This window comes from Podarcis vaucheri, assembly GCF_965113315.1.
Source record: "Podarcis vaucheri genome assembly, chromosome: Z".
In the NCBI taxonomy this organism is placed as follows: Eukaryota; Metazoa; Chordata; class Lepidosauria; order Squamata; family Lacertidae; genus Podarcis; species Podarcis vaucheri.
This window is the reverse complement of record NC_138758.1, coordinates 37,098,917-37,119,699: the sequence shown is the minus strand read 5'-3', so window position 1 is coordinate 37,119,699 and position 20,783 is coordinate 37,098,917. Positions and strand designations below refer to the sequence as shown.

Here is a 20,783-nt window from a genome sequence, read left to right as displayed (position 1 = left end):
GACCTAAGAGACCAGGGTTCAAATTCCCTCTCATCCATGAAGCTCACTGGGTAACTCTGGGCCAGTCGTTGCCTCTCTCACCCTACTCTACCTCATAGGGTTGTTGCTCTGAGGATAAAATGTGGAGGGGGGAGAACCATGCATGCCACTTTGAGCTCTTGTGCGGGGGTGGGGGAAGGTGGATATAAATGTAGTAAAGAAACAGATATAAGTGCAATAAACAAACAGACAGACATGCAAACTCAGTAGTCTTTAAAAAATCATCGGGCCCTTTTTAATCAAAATGGTGTTTGATACATTAATCTAACCAATTTACTAAACATTAAAGTCACGCTGTATGTGTATAAATGCATGCGCTCTCTCTCTCTCTCTTTCACACACACACACACACACACACACACACACACACACACACAGGCCTCCTTTTGCTTGAAAGCAAGGCTCAGAGGATGAGAGCAGGGGTCTCTTGGATGAGAGCGTGGATGCAGAAGAGTTATCTGTTACTGAGGCGCTTTGCGCTCTGAGGGCAACCTCCCTGCGGCATAACCTGGTTCACAGAAGGCAGCCCTTGTAAAAATCAGAGGATGGAGTGCGGATCCGAGCGATCTGATTGGAGGATGCCCCATGGGGGCGGCCGGGGACCCCACCACATCCTCGTTAGCGCTGACCTTGGCAGGAGTGCCGGCTGCTGATGAATAGGCTACAGTCCTGGACAACGCTCCTGGGAGCGGCCATATTATCTATTATTGTCCCATCAGCGCCTTCCTGAAAAGCCCCTCCCAGCTTAGCACGCCACAGACCTTAGGAAGGGAATAAATCTATGTCTGGGATGAAGAAAAGGGGAAGGAAAAAGAGGAATGAAAAATGTCCTTTTTATGGCTCTTTGCAACAAAAGGTGGCCACGTGGCCTGTGCAAAACAAGTTTCCTGGGGAAGGAGAGGGAGGTGGAGAAAAACACACACACACGTTGAACAGCTCCTCTAATCATGATGCAATGTCTCTTGACCTAAACTGGTGCATGACCTTCCAAGGTAAACAGCCAGTTAAAGCCGCCTTACCATTTTTCTTAAGAAGCTATGAAAAGCCCTCATGGATCAGGCCAAAGGCCCACCTAGTCCCATGGCCAACCAGAAATCCAAGCAAAAGAGAGCCCTCTCTCCAGAAGTGTCAAGCAAGTGGTATTCAGAAGCATTGCTGCCTCTGACTGTGGAGGCAGAGCGTAACTATTGTGCTTAATAGCCATTGATCGCCTTCTCCTCTATGAATCTGCCCAAAGAGAAAGCTGTTTTAAAGCCATTCAAATGGTCACCATTGGCTCCTGCAGGAGTGAGTTCCATAGCTTAACTATGAGCTGTGTGATGAAGGACTTTCTTTTACCCATCCTGAATCTCCCAACATTCAGCTTCATTAGATGTCCCTGATGTATTAACCAGGTTGAATTTGGTTGATGCAAACCCAGCAGACACACCGATGGTGACAGGTTACCAGGTAGACAGTACTGCTGAAGCGTTTTCTGACACTACACTGTACAGATGCATTCTAGGCAAGTTGAATTTCATTGCTAGATGTTCAAGACCTGACATAGCTGTAAGCACTAACCTGCTTAGCAGACATGCTAACAATCCTACTGTTCAGGATTGGAAAGCTCTGAAGCGCATAGCCTGCTATTTGAAAGGGACTTTGCACTACAGGCTGAGGTTCACCAGTCAGAAGACTGGAGGTCTTGAAATCTTTGCAGATGCAAGTTTTGGAAGTGACATCAGGGATGGTACAAGCACTTCTGGAGTATGCTACATGTACAACCACTGCCTGTTTGACTGGTTGTGCAAAAAGCAGACGACAGTGAGCCTAAGTTCCTGTGAAGCAGAACTCAATGCTCTGTCATTTTCACTCATGGATTGTGAATGGTTGATGCAACTGTTTAAGGACATCAGAGTTTCTGTGAAATGTCCTGTACAAGTGTATCAAGACAATAGATCCTGTTTGGCTTTGCTGAACTCAGAGAGTTGCAAGCAAAGAATCAAGTACTTGCAGATTAAGCTACATCGTGCAAGAGAGTGTATTCAGAAAGGACTCATTCAGGTGTCCTACATGGCAGGAAATGAAATTCCTGCTGATCTGTTGTCTAAGGTTGTTAACAGAGAACAACTTAAGGTTTACGTACAGAGGTTGCAATTGGGTTGAACCACAGGTTACACGGAAAGGGGGAGGATGTTAGGATATTTCCGTTCCACCTTAAAAGGGAGCAGGCTTTGTGAGTCAGAGTCTGCGTATTTCCTGTTTCACAGGATGTTTCTGTTGTGTCTTTTGTTTTCGCTCTCTCTGTCTGGAGACACTGAAGCAGGCAGTCATTTTTTTTGTGCTGATCAATGCTGAATAAAACTTGTAAATAATGTTCTCCTGAGTGCGACTTTTGCTGTGCATTATCTGATGATAGAGTGTGCATGAGCTCTGGAATGTGGCAAGCTATTTCTGGAAGCTCGTGTTGTTAATTGCTGATACTGTATCTACGGGAGATCGATGGATCGTCCGGCAGCCGGCTTGGGGGCCATGATGGACTTTGTCTCCCTGGCAGTATCCCAACATTTTCTTCTAAACTAAAATACTGCAGTCTTTCCTCACGGGGGTTGCATTTCCCATTTATATTCCACCTGTCCTCCAAGCAGCTATACTATATATGATTTTCTTCCTCCCTATTTTATCCCCACAGCTTTGTGAAGTAGGTTAGGCTGAGAGTGAGTGACTGGCCCGAGGTCACCCACTGAGCTTCTTGGCTGAATGGGGATTTGAACCCTGGTTTCTCAGGTCTTGGTTCTAAACACTAAACCATCCTGGGTCTCAGAGGGATGTTTATCACAATTAAGGTGCCCTCAGAGGGCTAGAAACACAATTAAACATTTTAAACTGATGTTGTTCACTGTTTTATGGCTCTGAACTGCTTTGAACACAGGAACAAAGAAAAAATCCTTAAATTGAGTCAGATCATTGGCCTATCTAGCTCAGTGCCCCTTCATGGATCACTGCCTTGCTGTGGCGAAGGGGCTTGAATAACTCAGAGAAGCTATGAGCTATGCCGTGCAGGGCCACCAAAGATGGACAGGTCATAGTGGAGAGTTTTGACCAAACGTGATCCACCTGGAGCAGGAACCGGCAAGCCACTCCAGTATCCCTGCCAAGAAAACTCCATGGACAAAGACAACAGGCAGATAAAAGTTATGACGCTGGAAGATGAGCCCTTCAGGTCGGAAGGCATCCAACATGCTACTGAGGAAGAGTGGAGGACAAGTACAAGTAGATTCAGAGCTGATGAAGCGGCTGGGCCAAAGCCGAAAGGACGCTCAGTTGCGGATATGCCTGGAAGCGAAAGGAAAGTCCAATCCTGTAAAGAAAAATATTGCATAGGAACCTGGAATGTAAGAACCATGAACCTGGGTAAGTTGGATGTGGTCAAAAATGAGATGGCAAGAATAAATATTGACATCCTGGGCATCAGTGAACTAAAATGGACGGGAATGGGCGAATTCAGTTCGGATAACCGTCATATCTACTACTGTGGGCAAGAATCCCGTAAAAGAAATAGAGTGGCCCTCATAGTCAACAAAAGAGTAGCGAAAGCTGTACTGGGATGCAATCTCAAAAATGATAGAATGATCTCGATACGAATCCAAGGCAGACCTTTTAACATCACAGTAATCCAAGTTTATGCACCAACCACTGGTGCTGAAGAAACTGAAATTGACCAATTCTATGAAGACTTACAACACCTTATAGAAATGACACCAAAGAAGGATGTTCTTCTCATTATAGGGGATTGGAATGCTAAAGTAGGGAGTCAAGAGATAAAAGGAACAACTGGCAAGTTTGGCCTTGGAGTTCAAAACGAAGCAGGGCAAAGGCTAATAGAGTTCTGCCAAGAGAACAAGCTGGTCATCACAAACACTCTTTTCCAACAACACAAGAGACAATTCTACACATGGACATCACCAGATGGGCAGCATCGAAATCAGATTGATTATATTCTCTGCAGCCAAAGATGGAGAAGCTCTATACAGTCAGCAAAAACAAGACCTGGAGCTGACTGTGGCTCAGATCATCAGCTTCTTATAGCAGAATTCAAGCTTAAACTGAAGAAAGTAGGAAAAACCACTGGGCCAGTAAAATACAATCTAAGTCGAATCCCTTATGAATACACAGTGGAAGTGAGGAACAGGTTTAAGGATTTAGATTTGGTGGACAGAGTGCCTGAAGAACTATGGATGGAGGCTCGCAACATTATACAGGAGGCAGCAACGAAAACCATCCCAATGAAAAGGAAATGCAAGAAAGCAAAGTGGCTGTCCAACGAGGCCTTACAAATAGCGGGGGAGAGAAGGCAAGCAAAATGCGAGGGAGATAGTGAAAGATACAGGAAATTGAATGCAGATTTCCAAAAAATAGCAAGGAGAGACAAGAAGGCCTTCTTAAACGAGCAATGCAAACAAATAGAGGAAAACAATAGAATGGGAAAAACCAGAGATCTGTTCAAGAAAATCGGAGATATGAAAGGAACATTTCGTACAAAGATTGCCATAATAAAAGACAAAAGTGGAAAGGACCTAACAGAAGCAGAAGACATCAAGAAGAGGTGGCAAGAATACACAGAGAAACTATACCAGAAAGAAATGGATGTCTCATATACCCCAGGTAGTGTGGTTGCTGACCTTGAGCCAGACATCCTGGAGAGTGAAGTCAAATGGGCATTAGAAAGCACTGCTAATAACAAGGCCAGTGGAAGTGATGGTATTCCAGCTGAACTATTTAAAATTTTAAAAGATGATGCTGTTAAGGTGCTACACTCAATATGCCAGCAAATTTGGAAAACTCAGCAGTGGCCAGAGGATTGGAGAAGATCAGTCTACATCCCAATCCCAAAGAAGGGCAGTGCCAAAGAAAGCTCCAACTACCGCACAATTGCACTCATTTCACACGCTAGCAAGGTTATGCTTAAAATTCTACAAGGAAGGCTCAGGCAGTATGTGGACCGAGAACTCCCAGAAGTGCAAGCTGGATTTCGAAGGGGCAGAGGAACCAGAGACCAAATTGCAAACATGTGCTGGATTATGGAGAAAGCTAGAGAGTTCCAGAAAGACATCCACTTCTGCTTCATTGACTATGCAAAAGCCTTTGACTGTGTCGACCACAGCAAACTATGGCAAGTTCTTAAAGAAATGGGAATGCCTGATCACCTCACCTGTCTCCTGAGAAATCTCTACGTGGGACAAGAAGCTACAGTTAGAACTGGATATGGGACAACTGATTGGTTCAAAATTGGGAAAGGAGTACAGCAAGGCTGTATATTGTCTCCCTGCTTATTTAACTTATATGCAGAATTCATCATGCGAAAGGCTGGGCTGGATGAATCCCAAGCCAGAATTAAGATCGCTGGAAGAAATATCAACAACCTCAGATATGCAGATGACACAACCTTGATGGCAGAAAGTGAAGAGGAATTAAAGAACCTTTTAATGAGGGTGAAAGAGGAGAGCGCAAAATATGGTCTGAAGCTCAACATCAAAAAAACGAAGATCATGGCCACTGGGCCCATCACCTCCTGGCAAATAGAAGGGGAAGAAATGGAGGCAGCGAGAGATTTTACTTTCTTGGGCTCCATGATCACTGCAGATGGTGACAGCAGCAGTCACGAAATTAAGAGACGCCTGCTCCTTGGGAGAAAGGCGATGGCAAACCTAGACAGCATCTTAAAAAGCAGAGACATCACCGTGTCAACAAAGGTCCGTATAGTTAAAGCCATGGTTTTCCCAGTAGTGATGTATGGAAGTGTGAGCTGGACCATAAGGAAGGTTGATCGCCGAAGAATTGATGCTTTTGAATTATGGTGCTGGAGGAGACCCTTGAAAGTCCCATGGACTGCAAGAAGATCCAACACATCCATTCTTAAGGAAATCAGCCCTGAGTGGTCACTGGAAGGACAGATCGTGAAGCTAAGGCTCCAACTTTGGCCACCTCATGAGAAGAGAAGACTCCCTGGAAAAGACCCTGATGTTGGGAAAGTTGGAGGGCACAAGGAGAAGGGGACGGCAGAGGACGAGATGGTTGGATGGTGTTCTCGAAGCCACAAACATGAGTCTGACCAAACTGCGGGAGGCAGTGGAAGACAGGAGTGCCTGGCGTGCTCTGGTCCATGGGGTCACGAAGAGTCGGACACGACTAAACAACAACAGCTCAGTGCTGCTAACCCTGACAGGTAGCGGATCTCCAGGGTTTCAGAAAGGAGATATTACTGGCCCTGCCTGGAGATGCTGGGGATTGAATTTAGGAGCTTCTGAAAGCAAAGCAGATGCTATGCTACTGAGCTACCGGCCCTTTCCAGGAACGTAAGTTGCATTATGCAGAGTTGGTCCATTGGCCCATCTAGCTCAGTACTGTCAGCACTGACTGGCAGTGGCTCTTCAGGGTTTCAGATGAGGGTCTTTTCCTGCAGTACCTAGATATTGAACCTGGGACCTTCTAAATGGAAAGCAGATACTCTACCACTGAGCTACGACCCTTCTTGGAAATACAGGTAGAGGCTTTATACTGAGTTCAATCACTGATCCCTCTAGTTCAGGGGTGTTCATTGTGGTGCCTTATACTGTGGTCATGGATGTTAGAGTTGCAGTCCAGCAAAATCTGCAGGGCCCCACATTGGCTAGCTGTAGTGTGCCCTGACTGGTAATGGCTCTCCAGGGTTTCAGGTGGAATGTTCCACTTCCCAGGTCTACCTGGAGATGCCAGCTATTGAATCTTGAAGCTTCTGCGTGCACAGCAGATACTGCCACACTACCTTGAGTCAAACTATCAATCCATCAAGCTCAGTATTATCTACACTGACTGGCAGCAGCTCTCCAGGGTTTCAGGCAAGGGAAACTCCCACCCTGACTGGGATTGAACCTAAGACTTTCTGCATGAAAAGCAGATTCTCTGCCTCTGGGAGACAGCCCTTCCCTCCACTGCAAATAAAGTAAATAAGAATTGTGTGCAAAACAGTTGTTTAATTAAGGGTGCCAGGAACTGTAGCTCTTTGCAGGTAAACTATGGTTCCCAAGATTCTCTGTAGGGAAGGCATATGCTTCTGAATGCCAGTTACTGAAAACCAGAGGAGGGGAGAGTGCTTTTGTGCTGGTATCCTGCTTGTGAGTTTCCCACAGGTCTCTGGCCAGCTGCTGTGAGGACAGGGTGCTGAACTAAACATTGTCCTGATCCAGCAGGGGTGTCCTTATGTCCTTATGCTTTAAATGTGCTTTTAAATGTATGGTGAGGATGTGACCGGCATCTGGCCCAGCAGGCACTTCTCTCCATTGGTGGTAACTCTTAAACCTGCCACTCAGAAGAGGAATGGGTTAAATACCACCCACCCCAGTTTTCTTTCCTTTTTAACCTAAAGTGGGTCTAATGAGCCAGTAATTTGATTTGGTCTATAACATGCTTTTAAAGCGAGGGGATAAATACAGCTGGCCTGCATAAAAGGTAGCTATTAAAGGCTATCCGGGATAGGGCATAATAACTTTAAATTAATAGCTCCCCCTCTTCTCTGTCAGATCCCGCACTTTGGCCTTACTTGGGATTTTGCCATATTTATTCTTTAAAAGGGCAGGCGGGGGGGAGAGCAAACTTTCAAACCGTGCCTGCTGGTCTCTCGGGCAGCCATTTAACCTCCGTTTATGAAGAAATAAAGGGAAATTGATGCTGATTCCAGCCTGCTTCGGGGGATCATTGTGCGGTGTAAGAGCTATTCTGCCTGCAATTTACCGGTCGGCCTTGTCATCCCCATGACGGCTGCTTCTGATCAAGATAAAGCTTTATAGCCAGGGCATTTGCTGCTAACAGCAACCTAATGCTGCATTTTCATTTGGCTGCAATTAATGTTAATGCCTGCGACGAAAATTGTCATTAAAGACCATTTTAAAATCCATTCAATTTGCATAGGCGCAGCCCATTTGCTATCGGGTAAAATACTTGCTGTCGTTCATCACATCTTCCTTTTGCAGCCATTTCGTCCCCCTCCCTCCCACCCACTCCCTTTTTTAAATAGAAAAACCAACTTTATTAGCAGTTTGCTCTCCCCTACTTTAAAACATGAGATCTGTAACATCACAGCTGACCCGGCACCATGCAAGGAATAATATTAATAATAATAATAAGTTTTTAATTACCTGTTTTTGTAACCCGCCCATCTGGCATTTTACAAGGTATGCAGAATATAAGAGCCTGGCTGCTGGATCAGGCCTATGGCTCTTCAAGTCCAGTATCCAGTGGCCAACCAAGATGCCTCAGTGGGAAACCCATAATCAGGATCTGAGCCCGAGTACTCTCCCCTCCTGTAGCTGGTGAGAGATTGAACCTGGGACATTCTGCATGCAGAGCAGATGCTCATCCACTGAGTTATAGATGCTTCTGATAATCACAGGAAATCTGTCAGGCCATTGATCCATCTCCCTCTGTGTTGTCTGTACCAGGAGCAGGGAACCTTTAGCCATCCAGAAGAATTACCAGACTATATCTCCACTGCATTTGCCATGAATTCATACCAATCTCTGTCAGTGGGAATGTCAGTGGAGTTCTGGAGTGCTGCGGCAGCCCTGTGGGGGCTCAACAGATCCCAACCTGGAGTTCCCCTGACCTCACCACTTCTGGCTCACCCTGCCCCATCCTGCTGAGTGCAGCCTTGCTGGTACTTGGAAGACACTACAGTGGTACCTCGGGTTACATACGCTTCAGGTTACATACGCTTCAGGTTACAGACTCCGCTAACCCAGAAATAGTACCTCAGGTTAATAACTTTGCTTCAGGATGAGAACAAAAATCATGCTCCAGTGGCGCGGCGGCAGCAGCAGGCCCCATTAGCTAAAGTGGTGCTTCAGGTTAAGAACAGACCTCTAGAACGAATTAAGTTCTTAACCCGAGGTACCACTGTACTGGGTTCGCCCAATCCCCCAAGCCTCTATTATATGAGATTGGAGCATACAAAAAGAGAGAGGTAAATAACAGGGGGAATAAAATCAGTTTCTCCACCGCTACCCTTCTGTGGAATCCCTCAAGGAGGTGCCCCACTTTCTTCAGCTCACCGTGCTGGCCTCCCATATGTCATGTCCGTAGGTACTTTCGGAGGCGACTTCTTGAAGCGCCTCTCATCATCCTCGCAGAGGCGGATGTCCTTTTGCTTGCGGTACAGGTTGCTCTCGTGTGCTGTGACAAAGCCGGCCTTGACGGCTCGGCTGTTGCAGGCCTTCTGGTCGCGGGGCCTCTCCTTCTCCGGAATGCTCTTGGGCTTCATAGAATTCCAGTGGCCAATGGCTATGGGGAGACAACAGTACAGTCGTACCATGGTTTTTGAACAGAATGCGTTCTGGAAGTCTGTTCAACTTCCGAAACGTTTGAAACCCAAGGCGCAGCTTCTGGTTGGCTGCAGAAGCTGCAGGAGCATCCTGCAGCCAATCGGAAGCCATGGAAGCCATGCCAGACGTTCAGCTTCCGAGGCAAAGTTTGTTTACTTCCGGGTTTGCGGTGTTCAAGCTCCAAGTTGTTCGTGAACTAAGCTGTTCGAAAACCAAGGTATGGCTGTATTTGTGTTATGCAGTGAAGAGTATTTGTGGAAGCTGTTCCTGTGCAGAGACTGGCCAGGCAGACAGGGTGGTGGTTGAGGTTAAAGCAGTTCACGAACTGTATAGCTTTCAGGTTGAGGACTGTGTGCTTGTATTTGTGTTTATATATTTTGGAATTTTTGAACACCCTACCTGTTGACATCAGGCAAGTGCCTTGAGTGAACTTTTTTCAGCATCTGCTAAAAACATTTTTGTACGGGTAAACCAATACAGATATATAGAATGCTGACTTGTTTTAATCTGGTTTTTAGCATTTTTTTTTTAAATGTTTCAAATAGTTGTTTTGGATCATCTAAATTGATAATCTCATTATTTTAATCTTTTGATAAACCACTTTGAAGTTTTCCATTTTGTTTTTACAATGAAGTGGTATATAAATTTTATGGTGTGTGTGTGTGTGTGTGTGTGTGGGTGTGGGTGTGTGTGTGTGTCTGAGAGAGAGAGAGAGAGAGAGAGAGAGAGAGAGAGAGAGAACTCCCAGCACATAGAAAGCTAGTTGTCAGTGAGAAGTCTAAGCTAGAGACAATCTTCCTGAGGCTCCCCCCCCCCAAGGGGTGGACCTGGTTTCCCACTGTTGCACTATTAGTGTTGTGTGAGATATATATATATAGGTGGGGGTGTGCAAGACAGAAATCATCCATGCAGTGTCTGTATACATAAATAGCATCCCTTCTACTTTAGCCCTAAGAATGGGGAATACCATGCACAGTGAATGGCCTCTCAAAACTAGGGTCTTTTACATGGGTGTTTGCTGCAGTATACCATTGATGCAATAGTAACATACCCATGCTGGATTCATACTGGACTGTCTGCACATCATTTCACATCATTAGTTGTACTATACCACTTCCACAACATTACCACATTACTACCTATGCCCCCTGCCCACTGCCTAAACATTTATGGTACAAAAAGTTACAGGATTTCAGCAGAAAGTTGCGGGACATACACTGACAGGGAATGAAGCAGTGCATCCTCCCTAGAACTTTAGTAAAGCTAAGGTAAAGGGACCCCTGACCATTAGGTCCAGTTGTGGACGACTCTGGGGTTGCGGCGCTCATCTTGCTTCACTGGCCGAGGGAGCTAGTGTACAGCTTCCAGGTCATGTGGCCAGCATGACTAAGCTGCTTCTGGTGAACCACAGCGGTGCACAGAAACGCCCTTTACCTTACCGCCGGAGCAATACCTATTTATCTACTTGCACTCTGATGTGCTTTCGAACTGCTAGGTTGGCAGGAGCAGGGACCAAGCAATGGGAGCTCACCCCGTCGCGGGGATTTGAACTGCCGACCTTCTGATCGGCAAGTCCTAGGCTCTGTGGTTTAACCCACAGCACCACCTGCATCCCAGAACTTCAGTAGAGCACTGAAAATGGGATGGTATAGCATATCCCTGTCCCCAGACACCACTCTGAGTTCAATATCATCCACGAATGCACAATTTTTAAATGATGTTTTGGGGGCCCAGGATAATGCCACATGAAAAGAGAGATTCAGGAAATCACAAAAATGCAAAAGACAGCACACCTTCTTCCTCTGAAAAGTGTGGAAAGGTGAAAATATATCAGCGGAAATTAACAGGAAAATGCATCCTTATGGCCCTACCTTCGGCAACGCCTCCATCCAGCCCATGCAAATATAACCCATAGTTGAAAGCATAGCCGGGGAGAGTGTAGCAACTTCTGCGGGGTTTCCCAAGCTCCGGCTGCAAAGAGGAGTAAAAACAGTCATCTTAAATATTCTACCAGCTAAATAATTTATGAAACCCTCATTTTCTGTGAGCAGAATAAATCACACAAAGTAAATTCACATGTAGAAATGCCTGATTAGTGCCAAGGCTCTGCTTCAGCATAGGAAACTGCTTTATATTGAATCATACCATTGGTCTGTCTAGTTCAGTATTGTCTGGATTGACTGGCGGTGGCTCTCAAGGATTGCAGGCAATACCTATCTTTCTCAGCTTTTCTTGAAGATGCTGCTGGAGATTGAACAAGCGACCTTCTGCGTGCTAGTCAGATGCTTAACTGCTGAACTATGGCCCCTTTCCAAATAGGAACAAAGGAAGCTGGCTTACACTGAGACCAACTTGCCCAACCCTGCTCCAGGGCAGATCAATCTAGATAAGTTTGGCAAAGTCCAATCTGTGATTTTGGTAGTTGCCATTCTTCAGGATTATCAGTAAAGTATTTTATAAAAGTATGCCATTTTTCATTTGTAGCATTCAATGCACTTAGTCTCTTTTTTAATTCCTCTGATACAGAATAGACCATACAGTCTGTTTCCAATGAGAGATACACAGATTTTCCCATCCTTTCCAATTCTGTGCCACTATTAGGTGTGCCACTGCTAAAAGAAAAGTGATTAGTTCATTATAACAAAGGTCAGATTGCCCTTGTTTGAAAATAGTTAACAATTCCAGATTTAGAGTACATTCCACATGTTGACCCGTAATATATCTCATTTATGTAAACACCCTCTGACAGAGGGGCTTTATATGTTCAACACACCCATCACATGTGAAATGTTGTACCTATACTATTGCAGCCTCTCCAGTACAATGGTGGGATAGTTTTATTAATATAACTACACTATGTAATGGTGTCAAATGCCATCAGTGTAGTAATTTAAATGTATTTTCTCATATCCAGGTTGATACTGATTTTAGTGGGTTTTTAGCCCACATTTTATTCCAATCCACCTCTGCAGTCTCTATCCCTGACTGGCAATGAATCTCTAAGACTTTAGACAGATCTCCCAGCCCTGCTTGGAGATACCTTTAGGGACTCAACCTGGGACTTGGGACCTTCTGCATGTAAAGCAGGTGCTCTACCACTGAGCTACAACCCTTCCCAGCATCTGTTTTCAAATATTATTTCATGGCATGAAGAAAGTGTATATAGAATTTTTTTTCTCTCCCCCTCTCATTAATACTAGAACTCAGTTGACATCTGAATAAAGATGAATGTTGGAAAATTCAGGACAGACAAAAGGAAGGACTTTTTCACACAGCACAAGATTTAAATATGGAATTTGCTCCTGCAATAGGCAGTGATGTCTGCCAACTTGAATGACTTTAAAAGAGTTGGCCACTATGATGGACTAGATGGGCATGATCTAGCAGAGCTGGAAAATATTTTGATTTTTTTTACAGAGGCAGAAAAAAAATCTCCAAGGGTTTCTTTGGTTTGGTGGTCACCATTAGAAGCAACAATTTCACAACAGCTCTCTTTCTTTTTTGCACTCTCTCCCTCTCCATCAACCTAGCGTTGTCCTGAGAGATTTGTGTGCATGGGTTCATATGTATGGGAAATGGTGGTGTCCACACAGAAAAATATGGCAGAGAATATTTAGATGAAAATCTGTATTGTGGCTGCATTTCCCCCTAGGACAAAAGAGAAAAACCTTAAAAGAAATATACCCAGAGAAACTGTCTAACCCACACAAGATCTGCAAAATTTGTTTATTGCATTTTTATCCCACCCTTTTTTCTCCAAGGAACTCAACGTGGTATACGTGGTTCTCCCTCCGCCCCCCACGATCTGGGCAGTGGTTGGCCCAAAGTCACCCAAGTGAGCTTCACAGCCGAGTGCAGGACCTCTTCTACATCTTAGTCAGACACTCTAGCCACTTCATTACACAGCCTCTCCTCACAAAATCCGGGCTGCTCTTGATCCAAAGCAGCTAGACCCCGACTCAGAGATTCCCCTTGTAGCTACAACCCTACAAAGAAGACCTCCAAATTGCGCTGGAACCGTGAAAACATTTGTGTGAGCAGTGGCGTAGCATGGGGGTGCAGGGGGGCCCGGCCGCACCGGGCGCAACATCTGGGGGGGTGCGCGCTCGTACTCGCAGCTCTCTGCCCCTACCTGGCTCACTCACTTTCCACGGGTTAGGGGGCGCAAATTACTTGCCTTGCCCCGGGTGCTGACAACCCACGCTACGCCACTGTGTGTGAGTCCCTACAAAGGGCCCACCCTTCGCAGGCAGAAAAAGTCACTAAAACACCAACTGATGGACAAGTTGAAGCGGGGGAAGAAGGACAATATGGGGGTGGCCAGAGGAAGGCTCAAAAGAGGGCATGGGGGGGGGGAGAGTGGGCACACAATAGCTGGCCTCTTTTTATTTAGTTTTAAAATTAACTCCTTTTATTCCCTTCTGTGTACCCTGGCTTTGTGGTGTCTGTGGGATTAAGTGACCTCTGATCACTTCTTTGTGCCTTGACCAGGATCTCCATGGTGAAGCCAGCCAGAGATTAGCCCTCATGATGACATCATATTGTCTTAAAGGGGAGGGCAGGGCTGGGGAGAGCCAGACCAGAGGCTTTTGGCGGAGTGGTTTGACAGGAGGCCTGGAAGGGCAATGCCTTCAGGATGGCCCATGTTCGTGAATAGGGATGGAAGGATCTGCCAGTTTTGGTGTCTCATTTTTCCAATCTTAAATTCAGTCCTCCGCCTTTCTGCAGCAATTTGCTTTTTTTTTTTTAAAGTACTTATGAAAATTTGGCAGCATTTATTCAAATCAACAGAACTTTGCCATTTTGACAAATATATATATATTTTGCAAGCAATTTCTTTTAATATGCATTTTTGTATCTTGTTGTTATTATTCCACATTTTGTTTAGTTATTGCATTTATATCATACCTTTCCTCCGAGGAGCTCAAGGTGGTTCTCCCACTCCCCTTTCAACCCCCTGTGAGGTAAATTAGCCTGTGAGGCAGTGACTGGCTCAAGATCACACCCAGTGAGCATGATGTGCCTGTACATTTCATCCACTTTGGCCAAAAGCAGAAGAAAATTACAGCTGCATTTAGATTCCCTGTTATTGTTAATGGGAAAATTTGGAACTTTGTTTTATACAGGGCAGTTCAAGAGCCATATTGCAGATCAATTATGAGAGCATCCACAGTGACCCAGGAACACTGCAGAATTTTAAGAGACACACAATGTAGTGATATTTCAGTTTCTGGTTAGCAAAAAAGCTAGTGGGTTAATCTTTAGCATCAGTGGGATGTGCAGAATGGCAGAGGGAAGTACTGCAATGTGACACAAGGTGGCAACCTTCTTTCCAGCCACATCCACCACCTCATCCCCTATAGCAGCCTGGCCTCATCTTCATCTTTTCACCAGCTTTGGCTAGAATGCAGATTCTCCCGCTTTCTTCTCCTGACAGCTGTCCCCACCAACAGACAACTTCATTAAACCTAATTAAGATGTAATTTCACTGCCTTATTTCCACTCTCTCCGCTGTAATTAAAACCCATTTCTTGCTATCTTCCAGGCGGGCCTAATAATTTTCTCTGGGCACCTTCTGAAAGCTTTGCTCCCTTTATGGCTTTGATGATGGCAATCGAGCCTCCTAAACACTATGGCCACATTTGGAGACATCCTGCCTCAAATGTAGAAGGGGACAGAACCTTTAGGGAACCTAAAATTTAATGCCAGATTTCCACTGTCTATTATAGGAACACAGGGTGCTGCTTTAGATTGTTTTGCTCAGACCAGGGGTTATTCTCGCTACCTGGAGATGCCAGGAATTGAACATGGAACCTCCTGTGCTCTTAGCTACAGACCTTCCAGTAAGACACAGGAGCACAGGAAACTGCCTTATACCAACTCAGACTAATGGTCCAAGTGGCTCAGCATTGTCTAGCAGCAGCTATTCGGGGTTTGGGGCTGAGAGGCTTTCCAAGCCCAACCTGGAGATACAGATGACTGAACCCAGGACCTCTCTTGTTCTCGGACCTGCAAAACTCCACGGGTCAGCTACCTATCCTAATGCATGCATATACAATTCTTTGCAGTGGCCTGTTTACATCTACAAGTGCAATACAATGTTGGGGTATGGGGTATGCCAGCCAGTCTACTCCATTCCATTCCCTCTCCTTGATTGTTTGATGCAGGTCTCCAGCCTAGTAATGGGTACAAAAGTTCATATACTGAGGTGTGCCTTAAAAATGCACATATTCTTGAAAGGAACATACCAAAAGAAAACAGAACAAGAGAAAATGACTTCGCAAAAGATTTGCGTTGTAGGCAAAATGGGTGCATGTGAGGAAATCCTCAAAAAGGCTGTTTCTAGATTTGCAGTGAGTGCCCCCAGACTAACAGCTCTCTGCAGCACTATTTTGTAGCTGCTACAAAATTAGGGGTTAATATTTGGAGGGAAATAAAAAACATGAACAAATGAATGAAAGAAAAGCAAATGAAATCAAGTGGGTCCAGGATTTCAAATTTATTTATTTTATTTATATATTTATTTATTATTTGTAAAAACCACCCTTCATCTGAAGATCTGAGGGCTATTCATAGCATAAAAGCACAAAATAAAAACACAAAATACACAATGAAACAAGAGGAAAAACAAAACAAACCCATAACCCATCCAAATGCGTCCTGTAGGCTTCTGCAACCACTACTGCTTCCTTGAAAAGCGACCTTGTGTACTTGTGGGGTTGGATGTTCAGAAAACGGGTGGGGCGACCCTTCTATGATGAAAGGTTGCAGTGTGTGGGACTTTTAGGAAAGGTGAGTGAGAGGTTAGAAGTTGGTAAAATTGTCCATGGTATGGAAAAAGTGGATAGAGAAAAGTTTATCGTCCTCTCTCATAAAACAGTGATACCTCCGGTTACAAACTTAATTTGTTCTGGAGGTCCGTTCTTAACCTGAAACCATTCTTAACCTGAGGTATCACTTTAGCTAATGGGGCCTCCCGCTGCTGCCGTGCTGCCAGTGCGCGATTTCTGTTCTTATCCTGAGGTAAAGCTCTTAACCCGAAGTACTACTTTCAGGTTAGTGGAGTCTGTAACCTGAAGTGTTAGTAGCCCGAGGTGTTTGTAACCCGATGTGTTTGTAACCCAAGGTACCACTGTACAGTGGTACCTCGTCGAGCATCCAGGATCCATTCCGGAGCCCCAGACGCTCGATGAAAGAGATGCTCGACAAAACATCGCTCTGTGCGTGTGCATGGAGCAGTTTTGCGCTTCTGCGCATGTGCAAAGCAGCAAACCCAGAAGTAACCTGTTCCGGTACTTCCAGGTTTGCCACAGATGTCTGCCGAAATGGACGATCGATGGGGCAGATGTTCGTGGAGGTATGACTGTATTAGAATTTGTGGGCATCCAATGAAGCTGAATGTTGGCAGATTCAGGACACATTTAAGAAGTCCTTTATGCTGCTCATAATTAAACTTGGTTAAATGTGTTTGTTTTTAAAGTAAAATGATTTAATATGCATTAAGGTTACTGTAATGTGTATGGGTTGCTCGTGCATAAGTTGCTGCCTCTCCAGGCTCTGTTGCCTTGCTAAACCTTTCAGTCTGGGCAGCCCTTCACTTCGTGGCTGCCTCAGTCGCTAGCAGAATCCGTCAGTGGGCGTTTCTTAAATCTTTTCCAACATAAAAGTTGTTTGACACCCAGTCTCCTCCTACTCTCTCTGCGTGGAAGTCTTCTGCGCAGGGTGGGCGTGGGTAGCAGAGGACCCGTGCTCTCCCCGCTGGTGTCCAGTGAAGAGTCCTGGAGCCCTCTCGCTTATTCTGCCATCAGCCCCTCTATATCCCTGGTGTTGCGCGGATTTGCTTCCCCATCTGCGGAGCTGCCTCTCTCCCTGCTAGGCCCTTCTCCAGCATCATTTGAGAGCCTTCCCTCCGCCTCTAGCTCCGATGTCAGTTCCCTGACAGTTACATTTCGTCTTTTTTTGAAATCAATAGTTGTGATTGTTTTGATTTCTACCATGGAACCTTTTGTAATCATAAACTGCACTTCCATTTCCTTCTGGGATGTTTTACAATAAACTCAGTAAATCACCCAGCTGTGTCCTATATTTACTTATTGGTAATCGTATCAACTTAATATTCCTAAACTGTTTTTCTTTCATTTCCTTTTTCTGTAGCCTGTTATTAAAATTCAATAAAATATATTTCGAAATAAAAAAATAGTTGCTGGATGCCCCAGAAAGGGAGAATGCTCTTGTACTCAAATCTTGCCTGCAAGTTTCTTGAAGGCATCTGCATTGCTACTGTGAGAATAGGATGCTGGACTAGATGGGCCATTGGCCTGATCCAGCGGAGCTCAGGACATTCTTTCTGCAGAGCAGGAGGCCTCAGTGAAGGCTCAGGAGGGCTCAGAACAGCTATGGGGGGAGTCTGAACAGGAGATGGTGACAGCAGTTGAACACCTTGTCACCTATAACCAGGCAACGCCTTTGCAGAGGGAAGCAGACCCACCCTCTCTGACAGAGCTCACGTTCGCAATCCCAGCACCAACATTTCCATGATGTGTGTGCCCCACTTTGTCTTTAAAAGTGTTGCAGGTGGGTTCCGAAACTTGTTGGGATATGTTCATTGCTTCCATCCACTGCTTGTCCTGCTTCTGAAGTGTAACTTCTGAGCACTGTGTCTGCTGCTGAGCCTGCACCATCATCTGACTGAATATGTATCTCTGTCTTACTTACAAGGCAGAGCCTTTGTCTGCATGTACCGTCTGGGAGAAGGATACCAGGGTTGAGATTTGTGGTGGTAGTGAGGAAAACGTGTTCTGCATGCTTGCAGCATTGGCCAGAAGCTAGTGGTTGGTGTGAACTGGCTAGTGCCCCTTACATCACCAATTCACTTTCCACTAATCGCCAGAGCATTGTTGTCACTATTTTTAAAATGTTGTTTTTTAAAAAAAAAAAAGAAGAAAAGGCAAATGATGAAACTACAAACTGATAAATGCATGGGGTTAGGGTGCGTGAGACTGACAACTCACTTAGGGTTGCTGTGTCTGATGGTAACAGACCCATTGAAATTCATGGGTCTGGCTAATTTTGAAATCCATGCATTTCAGTGGGTCTAATCTGAGTAGGACTAGCATTGGATACAGCCCCTAGCGCTTAGAGTGATGGAAAGCCTATCTGCCATACATGTTGCGAAGTCAGGAGGCAGCCATGCTCACAATGTGGGCAAAGAAACTGCCCCAACATCTCTTTAAATATGACGTCTTTCTTCACCCCTAAATGGGTCTGTCTCTTACCAGAAGCTTCTGCAAGCCATGAGGTCACACCATTCCTTAACCTGTTCAAGAGCCCTGCTTGTTTCCTTCCCTTCTGCTCTGCTTTGGGTGTGTTTTTATTATTTCATTACACTCCCTTGCATAGTCAAACTCCTCATCATGCTCCCATTACGATTATTATTTCTGATTTACGGGTCCATGCCAGGCGGAGCAAAGGCCCGAAGTCTTCCCCCACCCACCCCGCCTCCTTTCCTCCACAACAGCTTGAAATCAAGCCGTTCATTTGCATTTACATGATCTCGCTGCGCAGCTTATGAGATGGAGAGATTTATTTGCTACTTAGCTTGATGTTTGATTACACTTGGAGAAGGCGGAGAGCTACAAAGTGTGGGGGTGTGGAGAGGCATGTGTTGGAGAGCGTCCCTGAGGGAACTGTAACACGGCACATCGGGTTTAGTTAGATGATGAAGAAGGAAAGGTTTCATGGTTTGGAAGGGGACGGTCGTTTTATCAAATATGCGGGCATAAAAAGGGAGTGTGTGTGTGTGTGTCTGTGTGTGTGGCCGCCACCGCATGTTGTGTGTTGTTTAAAAGAAGCAGTTCTTTATTACTGCTGCTAATATATCCTTGTATTAGGGAGGGACAGATCTCTCAATATTGGTTTTCCTCATTTTCTCATGATACCATCTTGAGTTCACTTTGCCATGTTTTCACCTTGGCTTCTAATCATTATTATTTTAGAAAGCTCTGGTGAAAATGCACCGACATTTTAGTGATGCCCTTCTAGAATACACATTTTTGTGAGTATTCCCCCCATATTATAATGAAATTTTATATGCATTATTTTCACAAAGATGTCTGCAAACAGGACATCAAGGCTGGCAACATTACCCCACCGTGTGGGAATCCCTTGTAGACAACCACAGTGCCTGGAGACAAAGGAGAAATGACTGGTAGGAGCGCAGAAAGAAGAAATGCCATGCTACACCTGCATCAGCACAACCAGACACCTTAATTTGCCCCAGCTGCAACAAAACGCGTATCTCCTGTATTGGTCTCTACAGTCATAGTATGTACTGCTACTATCTAATGGTTTGACTTCACACCTAAGGCACACTCTTTTATTGTCTCCTGAGACAGGCAGATGCCAACCAGTACAAATATGTGGTCCAAGCATACTTGGAATACTGCGAACGGTTCTGGTTGCCTCTTCTCAAAAAGGATACTGTAGGTTTGGGAAATGCTGAGAAAAATGCAACTATGATTATCAAGGGGTTGGAGCAACTCCCCTTTGAGGAAAATCTACAACATCTGAGTTTGGGAAAAGAGAAAAGGTAAATAAGGCAGGACATAATAGAGGTGTATAACATTTATTCATAGTGTGAAGGTGAATAGAGATAAGCTTCTAGAACCCAAAGGCATGCAATGAACAAGAACATTGGAAGATTCAGGACAGGCAAAAGACAGTACAGTACTTTACACAGTGTGTAGTTAAACTATGGAACTCATTCCCACAATATATAATAATGGCCACCAACTTGGATAGCTTTAAATGAGGATTAGACAAATTCATGGAGGAAAAGGCTACCAATGGTTACTAGTAATGTTCTACTACCTACAATGGCTATGTTCTCCCTCCACTGTTGGGAATCGCAAGCAGGAAGGATGCTGTTGTACTCATGTTCTACTTACCAGCCTCCCATTAGGGCATCTGACTGGCCACTGTGGGGACTAGATGGGGCTAATGGCCTGATGCAGCAGATGGCAGATGAACAATCATCGTCCATATTCGATTGTGTCAGAAGAAAATAGTTGGAATTTAGCTCCGAGTCTGCCAAATTACCAAAAGATCTGCTGCCTTAATGAAGTGAAATTACTAAAAGGCTGCCTTGGCTGAGGAGTAGCCTCACAGTCATTGGAGAGACTGCCTAGAGGATCACAGACTTAATTGCCGAGGGCTTACAAAAACAGAATAGCCCATTATGGCTAAAAGAACGCTTGTTGCATCCCCCTGTATCCGACTCTCAAAACTGGCAGGCTTATTGCGGGCTGGCTGAATCTTGCCTCTTGTCTATATCACACTGAGCACAAGCTCTTGAATCTGAAGTGAACATTTTGAGATGGGGTTGGGTGGGAATGACTAGACCAGGCTGTA

The 20,783-nt window shown here is 45.0% G+C and overlaps 1 protein-coding gene across 1 annotated transcript in view; it reads right to left on the bottom strand.

The window, feature by feature from the left end:
* Positions 1-20,783, bottom strand: part of CFAP77 (cilia and flagella associated protein 77) — a 100,526-nt gene that overhangs the window by 30,640 nt on the left and 49,103 nt on the right. Inside the window, exons 2-3 of the mRNA XM_082207885.1 lie at positions 11,246-11,345; positions 9,105-9,333 (exon numbers count right to left, since the gene is read on the bottom strand). Of these exons, the coding sequence (XP_082064011.1) occupies positions 9,105-9,333; positions 11,246-11,345 (329 nt within the window). The remainder of the gene's footprint in view (positions 1-9,104; positions 9,334-11,245; positions 11,346-20,783) is intronic.